Consider the following 23,699-nt stretch of genomic DNA (forward strand, 5'->3'; position numbering starts at 1 on the left):
ATCTGTCATGTACAATTACTGAGTTCAAGATGGCATTATTGGTGCATGCTGTCCTCCAATTAGTAATGTTTTCTAGCTTTGTGATATCGATACATTGTCTGGAACTGTTATGCATGTGCTTCATGTTTCATACAGTAGTAATCCTGTTTTTCAATATTTGCATTTTGCTCGCTGACAGGTTTTGAGGAAGTTTTAATTTCAAAAATTAATTAAAATATGTTTTTAATGTAAAAAAGGATTTTTCACAGTTGTGTTCAGAAAAGATTGAAAATGCAAGTTCTACAAGATTAGGTGACAAGTTGTTTCAAGTGTTAACAATTCTTTGGTAGAAATAAGTTTGTGAGTTTTTGAAAGGAAAAAGAATTTCCATTGTTTCATTTACTCAAGATTTTGCAACCTACAAAACTGAAGTTTTTGCTGTATAGAAATACTTCTTTATACCAGTAATTAACGTTATTGGTCTTTGGCTACCTTTTACAGCAGATCTACATCCTTCCTGAAATAGAGATTCGAAATCTGTATACAGTACTCATATTGTTCAGTCTTTGTGACTGAAATATATGGATATTAGCATTAGTATTATTAAGGGCACATGATGCAAGAAAGCAAGCTTATACAGCATCAGCCAAAAAAAAAAAAAAAAAAACCCTCCCATTTCACTGATCCATTCAATCCAAATGTTTGTCTAGTTCTGCCTTGAATTGATAAGCTATCAACTTAAAGGCCTTGAATGGATTGAGCAAGCTGAATGCTGCTGGCATTCTTCCTCTTGCTCAGACTAAGAACCTGAGGGGGCACAGTTTCAAATTGAGGAAAGATAGTTTAGAATAGATGTTCGGAAATTTGCCTTTAGCCAGCGGGTAGTAGAGTGGGTGGAACGGGCTTCCATCTTTTGTTGTGGAAGCTAATAGCCTAAATAAATTTAAGGGTGAGCTGGACAGGTATTTGGAACAAATAGAGGGGTGAAATTGGTGTGTGTTTTTTTTTTTTTTTTTTTTTTTTTGGCTGATGCTGCATAAGCTTGCTTTCTTGCATCATATGTCTCTACTAATGCTAATGCTAACTTCCACAACAGCTGCTGGAAGTTTGTTCCAGCAATCAATTACCTGCTGGCTAAAGGCAAACACTTTTGCACATTTATTCTACAACTACCTTTCCTCAGTTTGAATCTATGCCCCCTCAGGTTTGTCATCTGTGCAAGAGGAAGAATTCCATCAGCATTGAGCCTGCTCAATCCATTCAAGGCCTTATACACCTCAATCAGGTCACCTTGCAGGTGCCCAATCTCCAGAAGCTGCAATTTGTAGAACTTAAGCCTTTCTACATAAGTGCACCCATTTGTTTTCTTCACCAGTCTTGTTGCCCTTCTCTGTACTCATTCTAGAAACTCTAAATCCTTCCTAAAATAAGGCTTCCAGACCTGTATGTAGTACTCAAGGTGTGGCCTGACCACTGCTTTATAAAAGGGGATAATCACCTCCTTATCCCTGCTTGCAAAATTCCTGTATATCATTGACAAGACCCCATGATGTACTCTGGCAGCCTGTCTGCACTGCTCCCAAAACTTCTTATTTCCTAAGGCTTTATATAATGGAATGATTGCACCTTTACTATCTAATTTCCTTTATATCATTGGATGTGCCATCTTGGCATTTGTTTCCACTGTAAAGAGAATTATGTTGGACTGTATAATTATTTTTCATTATCAAAATAACAAACTACATTTAAAATTCTGAAATATATGATTCAGCATCATCAGCAAACTTTGACCTGCTATTCCTTCATCAGTATCATTAACAAATATCAGAAACAACAAGGGATCTACTTGTGATCCCAGTATATTCTTAGTAATAGCTATTCAACCAGTTATAACTAATTTTTGTCTTCTATCATTTAAAGATTTCATTAAAAATAACTACTGTAGATATGAATATGATATTTGACATGCTCAAAGACTAAACTATTCTTTTCTAACAGAAAAAAAAAATTCAATGAGAAATATTTGCGCAGTTCCATGCTGTTTGCTTTTAAATTTGTGGCCAAAAATTCTACTTTCCTTATGAAATTGTTTTTTCAAAAAAAAAGCTGCTATAAATGCAGTATTAAAATGATATATATATATATATATATATATATATATTTTTTTTTTTTTATACAGTCCACAGATTTTTGGTAATCATTGAGGAGAAAATGAATGAGAAATATTGAAAAAATGGGTGTGCCACCATAGTTTAAAATTAGGAAATGATGTACTCCCCAAACCCCTGAGGATGTTATAAAACATACATGCATGCCTAGTGGAGGATTAATTGTAGATTCAATAATTTTCCTGAACAGAGGTTAAACTTTCAGAGGATATATGAGCAGAGCTGCCGCAAAGGTTTCATGCACCCTAGGCAAGACTTAAAATTTGTTCCCCAGTTGTATTCTGTACCATCCATCTGCCTATCTATCCATCACCCTGCCTACCTACAAGCTTATCTATTCCCACCCGTTCATCTATAATATTTATTTGCTTGCTGTATATTACTATGATTTATTTAGAAATAATTATTACCTTATTTAATTTAAATAATATATTTTTTTAACCACTAAAAAAATTACATTTTGTTGGAATGCTCCCCTAGGATCTTTGTGCCCTAGGTGACCACAGAGGTTGGTCTAATGGATGGACCAGCTCTGTATATGAGAGACATTTGCACATCTCCAGTCTGCTAGGACTTCATCTGAATATAGGGGATGCATCAATTATAATAGACAGAACATTGCAATCTGTCCTGCTGCATTCTTTAATATCAGTAAATAAATTTCTTCAGGTCCTTATGCCTTTTTTTTTTCGTATTTAAGCATAATAATTTCTCTTCCAATTTATTTTTAGCATGTTCAACAATTCAGAGCCAGTAGGATATGCACAGGAGTTTGATCATAATTTTCATTTTACTCAGACCAGCATATTTATTGCTGATGCCACCATCAGAGAGTTCTAGGGAGGCATTTTACATCTGAGCAGCCCTTAATTTAGTAATTAATTACAGCTAAGGCACTACATGCAGGACTTGCATAAATTAACTTCATTAGCAGAAAACATCAATGCCAACTATTTAAAATTCAATTTAGAACAGTCACCTTCCACCAGGAAGTATTAATCAGAGCTTCCCAAGATAAAAATGTCATCTTCTTGCTATCAAAGCCAGTGAACTGCCACACCTATATAGAGAAAGCAGCCAACCAGTATGGCTACTCAGCAGTCTGTCAGCTACAATCTTACAGCCACTGCTTTATGCAACAATATAAAAAGTTCTTATAGTTCTTATGACTTCTTATAGTTTTTCTTCTTATGACTTCTTATAGTTTTTCTTCTTATGACGTCTTATAGTTCTTAAAAGTTCTTAATGATTCTTATTGAAAAATTTTATTCAAAAATTGTTATAATTATAGTTATTTCTTATAGTTTGTTATGTTAGTTCTCTCTTATTTCCCATCACTAAGCATCGGTGGAGGATTTATTAAATTCAATAATTAATCTATTGAATTCAGTTTCAGTTCTTGCTTTAGAAGGAAGATATTACTGTTGCTCTCTCTCCTGTGAAGTTTCCAGCTCTCAATGTGCAATAAGCACAAACAGATATTTATGCTTCTTTCATCATCAAGATTACATACCCTCATTAAAAGAAATTTCAGGAATAATTTTTAAGTACTTACAAAATTATGAAAAGTAGGATTCCTTTTACATTCTAGCTTGTCTTTTTTTAGCTGGCAGAGTAAATGCAGTGGCCTTTCCCTTTTAGTGTATTTTTCTTTTTTTGGTTGATTCATCAACCAAATGTAGAAAATCTTAACAATTAAATTATTTGTTACAGTTAACATCAGTGTGAATTTTAATATTCCTCTAGTATGGAATTCACTTTTGACCTGTGTCATTCATTTTATGTAAATTGGAGAAGTATGAGATGTCAAGAGAGATGTCAAGTATAACCATAAAAAATTCATTATAGTTCTGTGTTTACGAGGATGTTTCAAACATTCTTGGCCTGAGTATGAAAGGGCAACGGTACATTATTAAAAATTTCTGAACTTAATCAATAACACTTCAAATAGTAACCTATCAAGTTTCATGTAGATTCAATAAGGTCTGTTTTTTAATTACAGGTCCCAAAGTCAACAGAGTTGGACAAAATCAGTCACCGTGCAGCCATCCACTATTTGGAAAAAAAGGGACTGACATCAAAGGCAGTTCGTGAGGATATGGTTACAGGATTGAGGAAAGATGCCCCTTCCTATTCCATGATTAAGAAGCTGACAATTAAATTTAAATGAGGGAGGGAGAGCCTGGAAAATAAACCATGCCCTGGAAAACCTGCAACATTCATCACTCCAGAAGTTGTTGGCAGTGTGCATGTTCTGGTGATGAGTGATAAACAAGTGACAGTTCAGAACATTGCCAAAATTTTGGGCATTTCTGTCTGAACACGTGTACCACATAATAACAGACATTCTTGCTATGAAAAAGGTGTCAGCACAATGGGTCTCAAAGTTGTTGACAGCAGATCAAAAATGCACGGGAGTTGTCAAGCAAACACTTGCATCATTTTCAAGCAGATACAGCAAATTTCCTTCCATGGATGAGACTAGGGTCTGCCTATTCTATCTTTAAAGACAACAGAGCAGTCTGAACAATGGAAACAGCTCTTCCTCCCCCCCCCCTCCCAAAGAAACCCAGGTTGATTCCTTCTGCTGGCAAGGTGATGGCAGTGGTTTTTCAAGATGTTGATGGATTGTTGCTAGTTTATTACTTTCAGAAAAGCCAGACCATCATAGGGATATATGCAGACATTGTGAGGTGTTTGCATGAAAACATCAAAGACAAATGGTGATGAAAACAGCAAAGGAGTCTTGTTCCACCAGGACCTGCTTACAAGTCCGTTATTGCCATGTTTTTTTTTTTTTTTTTTTTTTATGAAAACCCCAAACACGAAAGGTATCAAAACCTATAGTACTTAGTACCGTGCATGGGTTGAAGGAGAAGTATGGAGGGAGGAGGATGCCGGAAACTTTGCCCTAGAGACTAAACATGGGTTTCACGTTTGCATTGAATAAATGCAGTTTTGAAATCTTGGACCCCATATTCACTAGATCATGGAACCATCAGACTTTCACCTATTTCCTAATTTGAAATAATACCTAGCTGGCATTTGTTTTCTCACTGATAGTGACATCATTGCTCCAATGGACACATTCCTGTAGGCCCAAGAGAAAACTTTCTTCTCAGCTGAAATCAATGTATTGCAGAATTGGTGGCAAAAGTGTATCGACTCCAAAGGGGACTGACTATGTTGGAAAGTAACATTACCTGCCACACTCCTTAAATAAACCCTTCATATTCAGGCTATGAACATTTCAAATGCCTCTCATATGTTGATTTTCTTTAGAGCTTTGGTTTCTGCTTTGATTTCACTCACTGTGCATCACAAGTAAGTTTTTTTGGATAACAAGACTGCTCTTACTAAGATATTGTTTGTTCTTATTATACAATGTAATGTCAGAATAAAGAATGAAATTGAAGCAGTAGTTCTCAAACTATGCTTCCATGGAAATTGGTGTTTTGTGAGCTGGACAGGTTCCACTGCTAAAACTGAATAACAATGATGGTAATCTTTCCTAATTCACAAAAATAAATAAATAAATAATAATAATAAAAAACTTAAGTCATTTGAGAGGATTTTCTTAATTTTAAGTTCTGCTATAAATTTTTCTTAAACCTTTGATACTTGGTCTTATCAGGACTGAATTTATGCTTAGACATATGAAACAATTGTGCAGGACCCATAATTTGGCAGGATTTTTTGCAGCTCTCAACTCAGATTCTGTTTCATTAATTACTTTATCTTTTTAAATTAAGTACATATAACTGGTTGCTTTAGTACAAAATACTGTGTGCTAAGCAGTGTGTGTGTGTGTTACAGCCATTATATAACAAAGTGTAGCACCTGAAACAACTAGGCACCTGCATAACTGAGGAGACTTGATTGAAGTGTTTAAGGCTTTATGCAGATTGAGTAAACTAAATGCTGATGAATGTTCTTACTCTTTCTTGGACAACACACATATAAGGAGACAAATTTAAATTGAAAAAAGATGATTTTAGGATAATTTTAGAATAGTTGTGCAAAAAACAAAAATTTGCTTTCAGGCAGAGAGTGATTGATTGGTGGAACAAATTTCCATTTGGTTTGTGCAAGTGGAGAATTTAAATAAATTTAAACAAGGATTAGATAAACTGTTAGAGGGAATGCACAGATGAGGCAGGTGGTATTTTTTTAGCTGATGCCATTTAATCTTGCTTGCTTACTTGCATTGTTTGCCACTACTAATACTGAAACACAGCCTCAATTAGCATTTTTATTGTCATTATTCAAATTTTCCTCCCAAGTTCTCCTAAAGAGGGAATTTTGGTTTATAAGATTTTCACTTTGCTTTTTTTTTTTTTTTTTTGTTCCTCTGTTTGTTTGTTATTTGATTTTTAGGAGCATTAGCAACTAAGGCTATATTGCTCCGGGAATATGCTGTGGTCATTCCCTGACCTTTCTGCATTCTCCGTATTTGGTGGTGACGGGCTCGAACCCCGGTTTAATCAAGAAGCATGTGCTATACACTGCTGCTCCTTCCCACCTGGCTATGGAGGCGCCGTTCCTCTGACAGCAGTAGTAGATCAGCACTATTGGAAAAGGCACCTCCATAGCCAGATGGGCAGGAGCAGCAGTGCGTAGCACACGCTTCTTGATTAGACTGGGGTTCGAGCCTGTACCCACCAAATACGGAGAATGCAGAAAGGTCATGGAGTGACCACCGCATATCCCCAGAGCAATATGGCCTTAGTTGCTAATGCTCCTAAAAACCAAATAACAAACAAACACTATTGGAAAAGAGAATAGTCTGTCTGCCAGAATTGAGTTGTTGCCTGGTGCACACAATGTATTAAATAATTCCTTGCTTCCCAGAAGGTGCCTCCATAGCCAGGCAGGTAGGAGCAGCAGTGCGTAGCACATGCTTGTTGATTAGACCGGAGTTTGAGCCTGTGCCCACCAAATACAGAGTCAGTGACTTATCCAGAATAGCAGTGCAAAAATTGCCTATTTATCTGCTATCATTGTAAATTAATATGCACCAGATACAAGGTGTTTTGTGCTCCTCTTTCAATTTTAAAATGAGTGATTCTATTAATCACTAAATTTGCATAAACTTTTGCTTCAAATGAGGGAAATGTGCAACAGAAACTCACAATGTTAAAAACAGCTTTTGGAGAATATGCAATGTGTTGTTTAAAGAATTTCTAGTGGTTTGCAAAGTTTAAATAGGACTTCTTATCTGTCAAAGATAATCCTTGCTCTGGCCACCCTTTAACTTCATAAACCAATGATTTTGTCCTTATACACAGATATAAGGAATGCAGAACTGGAATTTGGGGAGTACAATGTGTACAGGTAGGACAGGAAGGGAGGAGGGGTTATGCTATTATTTAAGAAACACATAAAATCCAAGGAAGTAAAGCCAGTCAACATCACCAGACAGTGCAGTGTCGAGTCAGTTTGGTGTGACATAAGTATTGGGAGATCAAAATTGAGAGTAGGAGTGTGTTATAGGCCTAATGAATCTGATGAGTATAATAAGAAGCTGTACAGGGAAATATAGTGGGCCAGTAAATCAAAGAGTCTTATAATGGGGATTTTAATTTCCCAGATATTGACTGGAATTTGTGGGTTGGTCACTCACACACTAGCAAGGCTTTTGTGGATTTATTGGATGATTGTTTTCTATCAGCATATTCAGGAGGCAACTTTTGATCTGATTATCAGTAGTGATTCTTCGTGCATTAAGAATCTACAGATAAAGGAACCACCAGGTGGTAGTGATCACAATGTGCTGAAGTGGGATTTACTCAAAGAGGTAACTAAAATCAGGGGTAAAGGGAAGGGTTTTTTCTTTTGTAAAGGCAACTACGGTGGTTTGAGACAGTATATAAATTGTAAAGGGTGGGACAAACTGATGATGTTACCAACAGCAAATTCAAAATGGGACGCATTCAAAGAATTTATCTTGGAAGCTAGCATTAGTAGAGGCATATGATGCGAGAAAGCAAGCTTATGCAGCATCAGCCAAAAAAAAAAAAAAAAAAAACACTTTCCATTTCATCCCTCCGTTCGTTCGAAATACCTGTCCAGCTGAGCCTTAAATTTCTTTAAGCTATCAACTTCCACAACAAGGGATAGAAGTCTGTTCCACCAACCAACTACCCGCTGGCTAAAGGCAAATTTCCGCACATCTATCCTACATCTGTCTTTCCTCAATCTGCATTTATGCCCTCTCAGGTGATTATTCTGAGCAAGAGGAGGAATCCCATCAGCAAGTTCAAACCATTCAAGGCTTTATATACCTCTATCAGATCACCTCGCCGGCTAGTAAGCTTTTACATACCAACTAAGAAATATTATTCAAGGTTTAGGCCTAAATGGATGTCAGATGAACTAATGAGACATATGGCAGAGAAGAAAAATACATGGGATACATATAAATTAATGGGTGACATGGAAGCCTATGATAGATATAAGCTGGTCTGTAACCAAGTCATATAAGGATACATATAAATTAATGGGTGACATGGAAGCCTATCGTAGATATAAGCTGGTCTGTAACCAAGTCATATAAGGATACATATAAATTAATGGGTGACATGGAAGCCTATCGTAGATATAAGCTGGTCTGTAACCAATTCACAAAGGAGATTAGGCATGCAAAGGCAGATTATGAGAGAGATCTTGGCAAAGGATGCAAAGAAAAACAACAAAGAGTTCTTTACCTATGTAAACTCTAGAAGGAAACGGATGCTTCTTTGGACTGAGGGGAGGTACCTATGGACTGGAGATGTGCAAATGTGACCCCAATTCACAAAGGAGGATCAAAGGGTGACACAAGTAATTATAGACCTGTTAATTTAACTTCTGTTCCAGGAAAATTAATGGAGGCACTGGTTAAAGAAGCACTGCAGGATCATCTAGACAAGACTTCAGTTATAGCTCAAACACAGCATGGTTTTGTTAAGGGAAAGTCTTGCCTGACCAATTTGATTGGATACTATGATGTGGTCACAAAAGAACTGGATGCAGGGAATAACTTTGATATTATATACTTGGATCTTAGAAAGGCTTTTGGATACTGTTGCACATGGAAGACTACTAAACAAATTGGGGCAGTGTGGCATTGGAGGCAAATTGCTGCTATGGATAAAGGGATGGTTGAGTGGGAGAAGACAGAGTGGTAATCAATGGACACTGCTCATCGTGGACTAATATTATTAGTGGAGTCTCTCAGGGTTCGGTGTTGGGTCCATTGTTGTTTTCTGTATTTATAAATGATATTGATGATGTTATATCAAGCTTAATGTTCAAGTTTGCAGATGATACAAAGGTTTGCAGGGGTTCTCAAGGACACTAATGACAGTATGCTGCTGCAACAGGATCTAGAAAAGTTGAGCAGATGGTCTGAGAGGTGGCAAATGAAGTTTAACATTGACAAATGTAAAGTACTACATACGGGAAGCAGTAACTCCAGAGTGACTTATCAACTCTGTGGTACTACATTGGCAGTGGCAGAGAACGAAAAGGACCTGGGGGTAATTGTGCAGGGAGATATGAAGTTTTCTGAGCAGTGCAGATGGTCTGCAAGAGTAGCTCATAGTGTCTTGTCAATGATATACAGGCACCTCCGTAGCCAGGTGGGAAGGAGCAGCAGTGCATAGCACACACTTCTTGATTAGACCGGGGTTCGAGCACATCACCACCAAATACGGAGGATGCGGAAAGATCAGGGAATGACCACCACATATATGACGGAGCAATATGGCCTTAGTTGCTAATGCTCCTAAAAATCAAAAACAACAACAACAATGATATAGAGGAATTTTTCTAGCAGGTACAAGTAGGTGATTATCCCCTTGTATGAGGCAGTAGTTAGGCCACACCTTGAGTACTGTATATAGGTCTGGAGGCCTCATTTTAAGAAGAATGTAGAGCTGTTGGAATGAGTACAGAGAAGGGCAACAAGATTAGTGAATGGAACAAAGGGTTGCTCTTATGAAGAAAGGCTTAAGTTTTGAAAATGACAGTGTCTGGAGACTAAGCACCTGTGAGGTGATCTGATTGAGTTGTATAAAGCCTTGAATGGTTTGAGCATGCTCAATGCTGATGGAATTCTTCCTCTTGCTCAGAATAATCACCTCAGAGGGCATTAATTCAAATTGAGCAAAGATAGATGTGCGGAAGTTTGCCTTTAGCCAGCAGGTAGTTGGTTGGTGGAACAGACTTCCATCCTTTGTTGTGGAAGTTGATAATCTAAATAAATTTAAGGCTAAGCTGGACAGGTATTTGGAAAGAACAGAGGGGTGAAATGGGAGCATTTTTTGTTTTTTTTTTGGCTGATGCTGCATAAGCTTGCTTTCTTGCATCATATGTTACTAACGCTAATGTTCAGTATATAATCACAATTTAAACACAAGTGAGAATGCAACATGTAGCAGCCAAGTTTGTGCCTTGCATCCTTATCAATGATCAGAGAGAGAGAGAGAGAGAGAGAGAGAGAGAGGGAGGGAGGTGAGTACCTACATGTCAGTTGAGTTCTCAAGACTTTCTTGCCAATGCAATCCATCACTCTGTCCCTCATCTGCTACACTCACTGGATGTAGCTTCCTGTGATTTTTCCCCCCCAAGCACAGAGATCCCTTGAGAGGTCACAAATTCACAGTGACTGAGGAAATTATTTAGAACATGACACAAGAACTATTAGCAATTCCAAAAGAAGCCTATCTGGAATGTTTGCAGAAGCATTGGAATCAGTGCATGAAGCATTGAGGAGACTATTTGAAGCTTCATATTTCCTCAAGATTAGTTCAGTTCCCAAACTTTTCTGATCACACCTTGTACATTTCCATAATTATCTGAAGGAAAAGTGATTCCACCAGGACATACAAACAACAAAGAAGAGGTACCAAAGAAGGTGAGACGAAGCTATGACGGGGGACTATGGTTCTTGGTTCAGGATGATCACACTTATGATAAAAGATACACATTCAAATGTATAGTTTTTTAATTAAACTTTTTGATTAAACTTAGGAGGGTTTCTACTTTTTAATTTGTGATTGTTTTTGCTTTTTTTTTTACTCATAGCATAGATTAACACACTATTCTGTACTGGAATCAAGCACTGTTAATAAATCTGATATAGCATTATTGCATGTTTTATTTTATTTCTAAGCTTTCTAAACTTTCTTTCTAAGCAAACCATTGATGCAAAAAAAATACAGTCATATTTAAATAAGCACACCCAAATTCATAAAAAAACAGGCAAGTGGGATGATGCAGATAAACAGAACATTTTTGAAAGTTTGTTACATAGTGTTATGTCTTCAAGCTACAAAAGGAATATTTTTTACATAGTAAAGTACAAAGTTTTCTACAAAAGCATTATATAAGAAGTAAATGATTGCAAGTTGCTTCATTCCTATACTACAAATAAACAATACTACTCAGTAGCATAGCCAGAATTTTTGTCAGCAGGTACATTCACAAAAAAAGGTGCCACTTGCCTAATGCTAAAAAGTGCCACAATACCAGATTTCAGCATCAGGGGGTACAGTGTACCTGCTGACCCTATCCTAGCTGTGCTGGTGGTGGTACTCCTTATAAATATATTCTAATTTCATGGACATTTAGGTTGTCAGGGGTCCGATGTGCAAAGTCAGTACTGTATTCCCCCCTTCCCCACAATAGGCATCTTCCTATGGGTCCTCCATTATTGGGGGTCTCCAACTAGCACCTCATGTACCTGTAGATAAATCTGCCCTGTGATTATTTATAATGTATGTCTAACTTTACTCTGATGACTTTTTTTTTTTTTTTTTTTTTGAGGGATTATCTTTTTGTTGTTGGGTAAGTAAACAGTCATCAGTGTAATATTTCACCACTGAAGCTTTTCTAAATTATTTTGAGTTTGAATACTTTGACATATTGTGAAAATATATTATGATTGTGTTGTTAAATCCTGCACTGATGGGTGCTGAGATACCTTCTGATGAAGGGACAATAATAAGTGAAACAGCCATCATTAATTACAAATTCAAGGCAGGAATTACAAATAAATAGCAGTATACTTCTCTTTAGACAATGGTGCAGTTTATTTGTGGCATGTGACTGAGGCAATTTCTGATGATTAGCTTCATATTATGAGATGTTTGGTGCATTTTTATCGAATTTAGTTTGCTCTTTTGCTGCATACAAAATTGTGGTTTTGCCCTAAACATACATTATTATTACTTTAAGTCAGCAAATTAATGATTTGCTTTATTTATTTCATTAATTTAATTATAAAGAATATTTATTTAAAATAACTCATAATGATGTGGGAATGTATTGCAACATTTTCCCTCAGAAATGCTAAAAGGAGAAATTTAAAAAAGATTTCAATGCAGAAATTTCAGCCTTCATGAAGAAATACACCATATTCAATTTCCAGCAAAAATTACTTAGAGAGAAAATTGTCCTTGATGACAGTGGCTGCTTAGTATGAAGACATTGAAATCTGAATGAAAAGATAATAGAAATTTTGCTTATTGATCTGACTAATATTCCCCTAATAAGTTTTTTGAAATAGTAAATAATGTTTTGAAAATTTTATTAATATCAATGAAACTGCAATTGGATATATGGTGCTTTACATTTGTTTCAATTTGGGAATGTTTCATTGACTTCAAATATTTCATTTGAGAGAACTTATATTTTTGTCACTAATTTCATATGTGGATATGAAATTAGCATTTGATTTAATGGTTTGCATACAATTTAATAGCTAAACCAACTGGCAGTAATTTTTGATTACAGTACGTAATTTACAAAATAATTCCTATATTTAATTTTAAATCAATGAATTTTGATAAATTTTTAAGTCTGCTGAACAAAACCAGACAGTACCATTTTGCTTGTCTGACAAATTTTTTTTGGAAGTTTTCAGATTATCACAGAGTTTATCTATGTAATCTTTTGTGTATTTTTCTCAAACTTTTTTTCAAATATTTTTGAAGCAGAAATACATTTTTTGCAAACATTTTATTTATTTTTTACAATTTGAGCATTTTGAAACAAGAAAAAAATCTGTTTTGAAAAATGATTTAACTCATGCTGATGAAGAAAATTCATTAGTATGAGGGAAAAACAGTAAGAGAATATTCCAGACACAATTTAATCTCCTTAATCAAGGCTTGGATGGAAGAAGTAGCAGACAGATGGCAGCACTAGACAGACAAGATCTCTGCAATAATTCAGGGTCCAGTCAGTCAACCAGTGGAGGACGTCCAAGTAGCCTGTCCAGTGATAATTACAGAGCATATCGGCAAGGTAACTTGCCTACATATTAAAATGTAATATCATCTGTGAAGAAATCATGAAACAGTATATCAAAACTTTCTACTAATTTTTGGCTTATAGAGAAATAATGCAGACTTTAGTTGTGATTATGTTTATATTTCTGAATATAACCTTTTCTAAGTTATATTAAACAAAACTTTTATAAGTTTTATTTAATATATTTTTTTTTATTAACAAGCAGAATGTTTTCTTCTATGTTAGCACAGATATAATGTTTTGCACAATACTTGCCTTTTTTTTTTTTTTGCATTGATACTATTTAGTATGTTTATTTGTATAGTGTGCCCTGTTTATTTACATGTTTTAATTCTTTCACAAAGCTCAATCATTTTGTAAAAGTCTGTTGTTAAACAGTTCAAGTGGAAATGAGAATTAATCAAGGCTAACTCAAGCATGCGCATATTCTGGATATTTCACAGCATATTCAGTAGTTAACAAGCATGTAAAAAAAAAATAATTAAAAAAAATTCCAGAAAAACTTGAGATAAGCAAAACTTGAGGTTAGCTCATGTTGGATGCCCAAATGTCATTACTTGCTCAGAAAAAAATAGTTTTTTCAGAAAATTTAGATATGTTTAAAATAAATTTGAGGTATCCTTTCAGCAATTGTGACTAAGGATAAAATGTGAGTATATCATTTAGTCCCAAATGTCTGTATTAGATATACAAGGATTCACTTCTCCCTTTCTTCCAGCACTCGTTTTCCAGTCAGTGACTTCCCAATTGCAATATTCCAATACCACAGTTATAGTTGTTAATAATGGGGTTAGCTTGGTGATTAACATGGATGAACTGGTGGAGGGTATGCCATTTTTAAGGAAATGGGTATGGATTGCCTGTTGTATTTCAACAGCATGCATAAATTCTTAGCCCACTCACCCATTCATCCACTTTCCATTTCTCCAATGTATTGCTTATGATTTCTAATTATGTTGCCCTCAGCGTTCCAGAGTGCATATCTTCCTAACAACTACTCATAAACAGCTTACTAGGTATGTTTTAGAGAGAGAGAGAGAGAGAGAGAGAGAGAGAGAGAGAGAGAGAGAGAGAGAGCACATACTCTCCTCTTGGCACCAACAATCATCTCTCTTTCAAACTCTAAAAATTTGTGACATTTACCAATTGCTCGCTACAATTACCAGTTCAAAAATGTTGTTTGTAAGCATGTCATGACTACTTATTAATTGGCCCATCTTTATCGTACTAGAATGGTTTATTCTCCATTGTTTTGAAAGTGGCTACTGAGTATATATATAATATCATTCTGGCCATTATTTCTATTGAAATAGGAAATATTAATGTAATAATAATTCAAGAATTTTTATACTATATTGTAACTGTTTGAATATGGAGAGTCGGAGAAAGAAAAAGATGTGAAATGGGCTCTGTTGGAAATAGGCTCCACAACTTCAATGCACTAGAAGATACCTTAATGGATATAAGATTTTGTTCTTATTTGCCTAGTTTTACTTTGTTAATTATTTTTATTATTAATTATATATTTTTTATTTTTTGGTATCTCTTTCTGTCACTTTAAGATTATTTATTTATTTATTTTTTTGTAAAATGTACATTGTCATTTAAATATGTTAAGATTTCAAAGTACAGTAGCATATGGATCAAGAGAAGCAAGACATATTATATGGATATGAGGAACAGAGGGATATGTAGTGTGTGTGTAGGAGTGGTATTAAAAGGATTGAGGGTGGGAGGCATGGAAATAAAGATAGCATCCATAATGGTTAGGTTATCCTCTCGCCCCCTCCTCTCTCTCTGACTTCAAATATTTCAATGAAAACTAACTTTTTTTTTTAACCTGAAAATAAGGGATAAATGGATTCTTTGTTAGTAGTTTCCCACCTTGCACTCAATATTTGATCTTCTCTTTGAGGATGTTTTACAGAAAGAAAGAAGTGCAGAATGTGTATACAATATGTTGGAGTTTACTAGGAAATCCCATGTCCCAGTCTACCTTGAATCATTTTTATTACAAATCTGAATATATAACAAGTTTTTGGATTATGCAATATTTGTAATCTTTAATTTTAAGCCTTTGCAATGCTTTTCTTAGTCATGTCTTGAGAGCCACCTGTAAAAAACAATTGGGAATTTAAAAAAAAGAAGGCACTGCTGCATTTTGAACTCATTTAATTTGATGAATTTAAAAATTATACTGGCACTTTCAATTGATAGCCATACATTTAAAGCAGTTTTTCGTACCATTTCATTAGTGGCCTTATGAATAAAGTTGCATAATTACTATTATTCAAATCAATCAAATAAAGTTGCATAATTACTTTATTTGAATAAAGTAATTATGCACCTTTATTCAACTTTACTTGAATAAACTTTCCTATGCCTCTACTAACTTACATGGCAGAATTATGAAGTTACCTTTTGTGTTGGAAATTAATGAAAGTAGATTAGAGTTAGTCCTTAAGTTCTCTGCATTGTTGTTATGTTTCTGTCTGGATAGAAAATAGAGAAATAAACTCTTAACTCTTATCAGTTAGAAATTAGATGTGGCTATCAGTTAAAAATCCTAGTATTTTAAATTCATCCAAATCAAACAAGTTCAACACAACAAAACATCCTGTTTTTCTAGTGTTGTGTACATTTACAATAACATGCCTTTTACAGAGCTTATCAGTATTTGTTGTGCTGCTCATGACATCCTACTTCACTGATGCAGAATTTAAGAGCTGACAACCCTAAATTATTTTACATACTGAATTCACTTGATATTTTTAATTACATTCATAATAATGTGCCAAATTAGTTCACAAAAACCAATCATTAGACCTTTATTTTCATTCAAATCAAATTTTATTTACTGAAATCTGTTGTTCTATAGCATTTTTATCTGAAAAAAAGAGAGTTAATAGATATATTTCTAATATAAATAAAAAATGCTAATTTGTCAGGTATACAGTATTATGATAGCATTATAGAATTATTTTGGATTAGTGTTATTTTGGTTAAGTTCTATATATCATGTGCATCTTTACTGTTTTCCAGAATTGTTCAGTGCTGATGAGTAGAAGAAAACGGTGATAAATTTAATTATATTTACATAAAATGAGAATTTTTGTTTGATATATTATTTAATAAATTTATTTTAATTATATTTTAAATAGCATTTAAATTTAACTTCAATAAATTTTAAACAAATAATAAAAAGCAGTTATATTAAGATACAGTATATCGAATCTTGCTCACTCATAAGAACTGCTTAAATTTAGTAGAAGATACATTTCTTTAAAAACCTATAGCTAATAAGAACATTATGATTGTTTTCAATATGAAAGTAACTTTCATAATTAACTTTCAATATGAAAGTAATTTTGAATTTTAGTATTCTGAATTATTGAAATAAAAATATATGTACATATATCTCACTGAGTCTAAGGAAAAAAATATTACTGATTAACATTTACCAACTTTCTTGAAGATTAATTCTCTGTCATAGAAAAATTATGCACTGTGACTAGAAAAGAAAACTGTGAAGCAGAAACATTTCATTAGTTATCATAAGGATTTTAAACAGTTTTTTTTTTATTTTGGTAGTTGTTGGTGCATCGGCTTATGTGGCCATAATACACCTCCCAAGGTTTTTGCAGTACTTTGATCCAAGCCCGAGGCGGGATTCAAACCCGCGACCTTTGGGTTGCCAGGCAGGCACTTTACCCACCCAGCTAGCCCGGTCGGCATTTTAAACATATAATTATGTTTAACATAATAACTCTTCTGGGAATATGGCATTATCAGAGATTTATTGGATAGTTTCTTTTGAGGTTTTCTAAGAGAAAATAAATAATTGGGGATGCAGTTATGATTCCACCCAATTATGTTTAGTTACAGAATCCATAAAGTAAATTCCCAAAAAATGTTTTTAAAATAAGGTCTCTGTAATGTTTCTGTTATCCTACTTCATTATCAATAAAAAAGAGAAAAAAAATATGGAGTTCTTTTCATTATACATATCACAGGGCAGCAAAATTTGATGCTAATTAATATCACTTTCAAATTAATTAAAAATAACAAAAATAATTGCATAAACTTATATAATGATGTTTTTTTTTTAATTTAAACCAAGTTATGGTTATAATGAAACTCATTACCTTTCCTCTGCTAGACTACAGCTGTTATCTTCTCCCTGGCCAAACCTCATCCGACATTCTTCCTTCATCTCTCCAGTTCTTCCATCCTTGACAGTATCTGTCGGCCTGCATTTGTGACTTCATGCTCCATTACTTGCAGTTATGTTCTGAAACAGCTGTAGCTTGGCATAGGAAAGGTAATTATTAAAATGAAATGAGAGATTCTGTGAAGTAATTTTAAACTTTTTAAAAATTTCTCTAACTTGCAGACTTTGTGAAATATACTTATTTTTTTTTAAATAATTGAATTAATATTATATAATTAACTTCTTAATTAGAAAACTATTCAGTATAACACTTCCAGAGTGAATTTTTGCAACTGCTCTTTGAAATATATTTTTTTTTTTTCCAAAGAGAACCAAACATGGAAAACTCATAACAATTTTCTCTCTCCCATCTGCCCACTCAATTGTTAACAGAAAAAGAACATGAAAAAATACATAGGCATTAATTATATTAATTTATTTTACATTCTATTTATCTGCGTATTTGTTCTGAAATTTATTGCAATTTGATGCTCATTATGATTCTTTGCATCTGAATTGGCACTCTCATGCTTTGTAGTTTTCACCTAATTTTGACAATACAGTTGGCATACAAATTCTATAAATTCTAACATCTGGGCAGGGCCGGCCCCAAAATTTGCAGTGCCCTGGGGTGCTTTGCAAAACTTATATGGGTTTTTTTTTTTTTTTTAATTTTATTTCTTAACTAAGAAATAATTAAATAATTTTATATTATACTGAACGAAAATTTTAAATATAAATAATATTTAATACATTAATCTACAATATTGTTTAACAATTGCAATCATCTCATAAAAATAGGGCCGACCGGGCTAGCCGAGTGGGTAAAGTACCTGCCCGGCAACCCAAGATCGCGGGTTCGATTCCCGCCTCGGGCTTGGATCAAAGTACTGCAAAAACCTTGGGAGGTGCAATATGGTCATAGAAGCCGATGCGCCAACAACTACCAAATCAAAAAAAAAAAAATAAAAAAATAAAAATAGGAATCAATAGACAGGCTTATTGATAGAAATGCAGAAAAGACATGGATGATATTATTATTTAAAGGCACACTATAGCCCCAGTAGCTTATATGCCATTAAACCTCCATAACACACACACACACACACAAATAATACAGAAGAGAGTGGCTTTGAAGAACAGAACCAAACTTGGAATTATTTGTGAAGTAGACAGTGGATCCCTTAAGTAGTTTAGTAAATATGCATCCCAGTGGCATATTGCCTAGTAGGACTGCATAGGTAAGAGTGAATTGCTTTCAAGATACCCCATAGATGATATCCTTTTGTACGGATGTTCAAGTCAATGACAATAGAACTGTGCAAAACAGCAAGATGAGTTATGGTTGAGCCTGTATCTATTTTTACATGTGCTCTAATGCTTCCAGTATACATAGAGCTTGAATTGGATGATTTTTTGTACTACTTTGATTAGGACATCAGCAGTGGATATGAACAGACATTTTTGTTAAAAACTTTTGTTTTAGTACTGAAATCACTGTTCTTTTAGTATTGCAATATATTTTTTTTAAAACAAGTTCAATGTTTTAGATAAAATCTTATGTAAGTTTAAGTTATTAATCTGTAACATGTTTTGCTTAGACTGACAGACAGTTATGAAGTACTGGATAACCAATTTACTTACATTAATAAAGTTTTAGGATATTTCTCTCTCTCTCTTAAGGTCATGCATCTTCCATCTAAATAATGAGTGAGAACAACCCTAAATTACTAAATTAATACTAATACTAAATAGTGATTATTAATACCAAATTAGTTAACTGCAATAGTTGATATATGATGACCACATGCACTGTACTATGCATCACATACAATGCATTAGTGACAGTTGCTTCTTTAATAAAGGGAGATATAGGATATTGTCAAAGGGTGGTTTCTTTTACAATAACTTATGTGTAAATGGATATTTATTTACTTATTTCTCTCTAGTTGTAAGAAAGGAAGAAATACTGTTACAAAGTTTTAAATCTTTTGCAGAAATTTTATAGCGAAAGGAAAAGGAAATAATCAAAGCCTTTGTGTTATTACCTGTACAGAGTCAAGTAAAGAGCATTCTTTAGAGGTAAGGAGTTCTGGGTTTTATAATGCCTTATATTTTATATTTTATAGTTGCTGCCACTGAATATAATGGAAATAATTTAAATTCAGTTGTAATGTTACTGTAATGTATGATTACATTTAATATAAGATTTGTTGATTTGTTTTTCATTATTGTGTTGCAGGTTTGTGGGTGTTACCTGGCATACCTAGTTATACCTGGTATGCAAGTTTTTTTTTTTTTTTTTGTTGCTGTTTAATAAATTTTCTGTCTGAATAAAATTAGTGATTATTTATATTAGAGCTGGTTAAGTTATAGGCCGAAAGCAGCCAGTTACTTCTACATCGAAGTTCCACACAATCATCTGAATATCTTTGGGGGTGGGGTGGCAAGCAGCCGTCCATTGGGGGATGTATTAACTTTCCCTATTCTTGTTTAAGCTAGTTCGATTTCTTATATTATGAAAGTTTCTATGAATTCCTTCCTATATAATTGTTGCATTCTCACTACACTGTTTGCTTTTATATTGAATGCATGGCTTTCTGAGATAGTGTATATACATTGAAGTTTAACATTGGCAAATGCAAAATACTGCATATGGGTAGCAATAACGTCAGAGAAATGTACCAACTGTGTGGTACTACACTCAGGGTGCTGGAGAATGGAAAGGACCTTTGGGGTAACTGTGCAGTCAGATATCAGGTTTGTCAGCAGTGCAGACAGGCTGCCAGAGCAGCTCATGGGGGTCTTGTCAATGATATACAGGAATTTTGCTGGCAGGGATAAGGAAGTTATTATCCCCTTGCATAAAGCAATGATCAGGCCATGTTTTAGGAAGGATTTAGAGTTGCTACAATGAGTACAGAGAAGGGCAACAAGACTGGTGAGGAAAAAAAAGGAGTGCTCTTACCAAGAAAGGCTTAAATTCTGCAAATTGCAGCATCTGGAGACTAGGCACCTGCAAAGTGATCTGATCAAGGTATATAAGGCCTTGAATGGTTTGATAAGGCTCAGCGCTGATGGGATTCTTTCTCTTGCTCAGATTACGAACCTGAGGGGGCATAAACTGAAATTGAGGAAAGACAGTTGTAGAATAGATGTGCAGAAATTTGCCTTTAGCCAGTTGGTAGTTGATTGCTGGAACAACTTCCATCTGTCATTATAGAAGTTGATAGCTTAAATAAATTCAGAGAAGAACTGGACAAACTTTGGGAGTGAATGGATGGGTGAAATGGGAAGTTTTTTTTTTTTTTTCCCTTTTTTTGGTTAATACTGTGTAAGCTTGCTTTCTTGCATCGTATGCCTCATCTCCATGTTTTCTGACTTAGTGATGCTTTAATGTTCTTCAGGTCTTAATTACTATGTATGTCATATGGCTTTGTACATAGTAAGGATGAGCCAGAATATCTTATTATTTCAAAATTTGTATCCTGAAACTTAAAACTTATTAAATTATTGGCCCATTGTAGTGAAGTATTATTCTTTCAGTGACAGAATAATGCTTCACTGCAATGTTAACTCTTTTTAAATAAAAATAAATAAATTTTGTTTATACTCTACAACCACGTGGTCAAAGTTGCTCACAAGATGCAGAATATAAGAAACCACACCGTACAATAATCATGTGCACTTGAACCATGGTCACTTACAGAATGTGCACCCTCGTGCCTGACCACTCAACTATGGTAGCCTGTCTGTTAAGTGAAAGTATGTTAACTGTTTAGTTAAGAGTGAATGTTACCCTTCACTAAACAGTTTTAGTTTAATAGGAATGAATTTAATAGGAGTGAATCATATATTCAAAGATTTAATTAAAAATTATATACTTGACTACACATTATTTATGCTACTTTAAATAGTTTATTGAGTCCCTGAATTAGGCAAAAGACTTAAACCTATTTCCCAACAAAAGACAAGTTCAATAGACTAAATAATATTGCAATTTTGTTTATGTATCAAATCCACCTTTGGGTGTCCATTATCATATCCAGCAATATAGGTGTCAAGTGTATAATTTTAAAATTTTTGTACATTCATCCATATAATGCAATCACACACAGGATCACTTATTATAATGCTTGACATACAAACATAATCATTTTGCTCATTGGCACAGAATTATTTCTGCATGGCTGTTAAATTTCACCTTGGAAATAATTTAATTCATTAAATTCCTTTAAAGGACAAAAAACATGGGCATCATAACAGACTTGATAACTATTTTGTTTACTAAAATTATGCTATAACTTTATTATGGTTGGTGGTGACCAAAGCTGTTTTTCTTACATTAATGTTGAGCAAATTAAGTTTGCTACTTTGCATTGATTTTATATTGTGGAGGCATCACCGTGCATTCTTCAAATAGGCCGCAGGGCTTAGGAAAGTAGACTCATATGACGCAATTGCATATACCAACTGTATATGACCAAAATGTTATTAAAATTTAAATAAAATAAAATTAAAAGAGGATAAAATTTTATGTAAAAATAAAATACACTGACAACAGTAGAGTTACAAGGGGTAAAATATAGATAAAAGTAAAATATATACAAATGTTTTAGGAATATTAAATTAAAAGTGATAAAAGCATGTTATTTTATCATTTTTATTGCTTTTAATTTATAATATTTCATGTATATTTTAATTTTATATTGAGTACTGTATGCAGAACCAAATGTTAAGTGTAAGGCATGGACTTGAGTATTGCACACAGTAATCAAGGTGTCGCCTGACCATTGCCTCATACAAAGTTGTTGTTGTTGTTGTTTTTTAGGAGCATTAGCAACTAAGGCCATATTGCTCCAGGGATATGCGGTGGTCATTCCCTGACCTTTCTGCATCCTCCATATTTGGTGGTCACGGGCTCGAACCCCGGTATAATCAAAAAGCGTGTGTTACACACTGTTGCTCCTGCCCACCTGGCTATGAAGGCACCTCTCATACAAAGGGATTATCATCTCCTTATCCCTGCTAGCAAAATTCACAAAACACTTCACCCATCCATACCCTACAAGTATTTGTCTAGTTTTCCCTTGAATTTATTCAACCCATCCACTTCGACAACAACAGATGGACGCTTGTTCCAACAATCAACCACCTGCTGGCTGAAAGAAACCTTCTGTACATCTTTTAAAATGCACTACTTGCTTGATGTTTGTGGAGCAATCAGGTATGGGCCATGATATTGCCAAGGAGGATGTCTTTGTGTGTGCGCGCGCGATGTAAGGAGTGTGAGGAAATCAGGCGACAACTCAGCGTTGTTATGGGCCTATATGAGAGCTTGAAGGACAGGGTGGATGCCCTCGAAGGATCTAAATTGAGGGGCCCATCAAGCTTTCAGCTGCCCACATCAACGCCAGAGCTTGCACTTGATCATCACACAACACAGCGGCAACCCCCAGGGCAGAATGTGCTGGTCCCACAGGAACTAGTAGTTGTTGGTGACTCTATTGTCAAGGAAATGGGGAACATGCTATATAAAAAGGATAAGTGGAACAGGACTGGGGTATGTCTGCCAGGGGCAAAGGTTAAGGACATTGTAAAGCAGATATCTTTTAAGGGCACAAAAGGTGATATTGTTGTACATGTTAGCACTAATGATATTAAGATTAGGAGACTGGCAGAATTACTTAACAAGTACAGATCACTATTGAAAAAAAGCCATGAATCAGAGTTGAATTTGAAAATGTCTGCAATTCTGCCCAGACACGATAGGAGGCAGTTTATGATGAGAAACTTGTCGATCAATTCGGCCCTGGAAAGACTGTGCAAGATTCAAGGAGTAGAAATTTTTTCACCTTGGTCGGTACTTGTTACTAGGAAAGACTGCTTCTTCAGGGATGGGATACACTTAAATAGAAAGGGTGCAAGAATATTTGCTGATGCTATCGAGGCAGTGTTAGGTGGGTCAGAAAACTGCTAGCTTGGGGGGATACAAGGACTAATAGATTAACAGTAGCCACTGGCAGAAGTGAAAGTGATTCTTG

General features: G+C 34.6%; 1 protein-coding gene across 4 annotated transcripts in view; it reads left to right on the top strand.

Annotated features, from left to right (window-relative positions):
• Positions 1–23,699, top strand: part of LOC150077751 (cell adhesion molecule Dscam1-like) — a 351,950-nt gene that overhangs the window by 315,874 nt on the left and 12,377 nt on the right. Inside the window, exons 26-28 of one of the 4 annotated variants that reach the window (XM_090385498.1) lie at positions 13,302–13,439; positions 17,605–17,766; positions 19,653–19,737. In XM_090385498.1, coding sequence (XP_090241624.1) covers positions 13,302–13,439; positions 17,605–17,681 — 215 coding nt within the window. In that variant the 3' untranslated portion in view covers positions 17,682–17,766; positions 19,653–19,737. The remainder of the gene's footprint in view (positions 1–13,301; positions 13,440–17,604; positions 17,767–19,652; positions 19,738–23,699) is intronic. The other 3 variants (XM_090385494.1, XM_090385495.1, XM_090385496.1) reach the window with 3 other exon arrangements.

The sequence above is a fragment of the Mastigoproctus giganteus genome, chromosome 11 (genome assembly GCF_048544385.1).
Source record: "Mastigoproctus giganteus isolate SK-2022 chromosome 11, ASM4854438v1, whole genome shotgun sequence".
NCBI lineage: Eukaryota > Metazoa > Arthropoda > Arachnida > Uropygi > Thelyphonidae > Mastigoproctus > Mastigoproctus giganteus.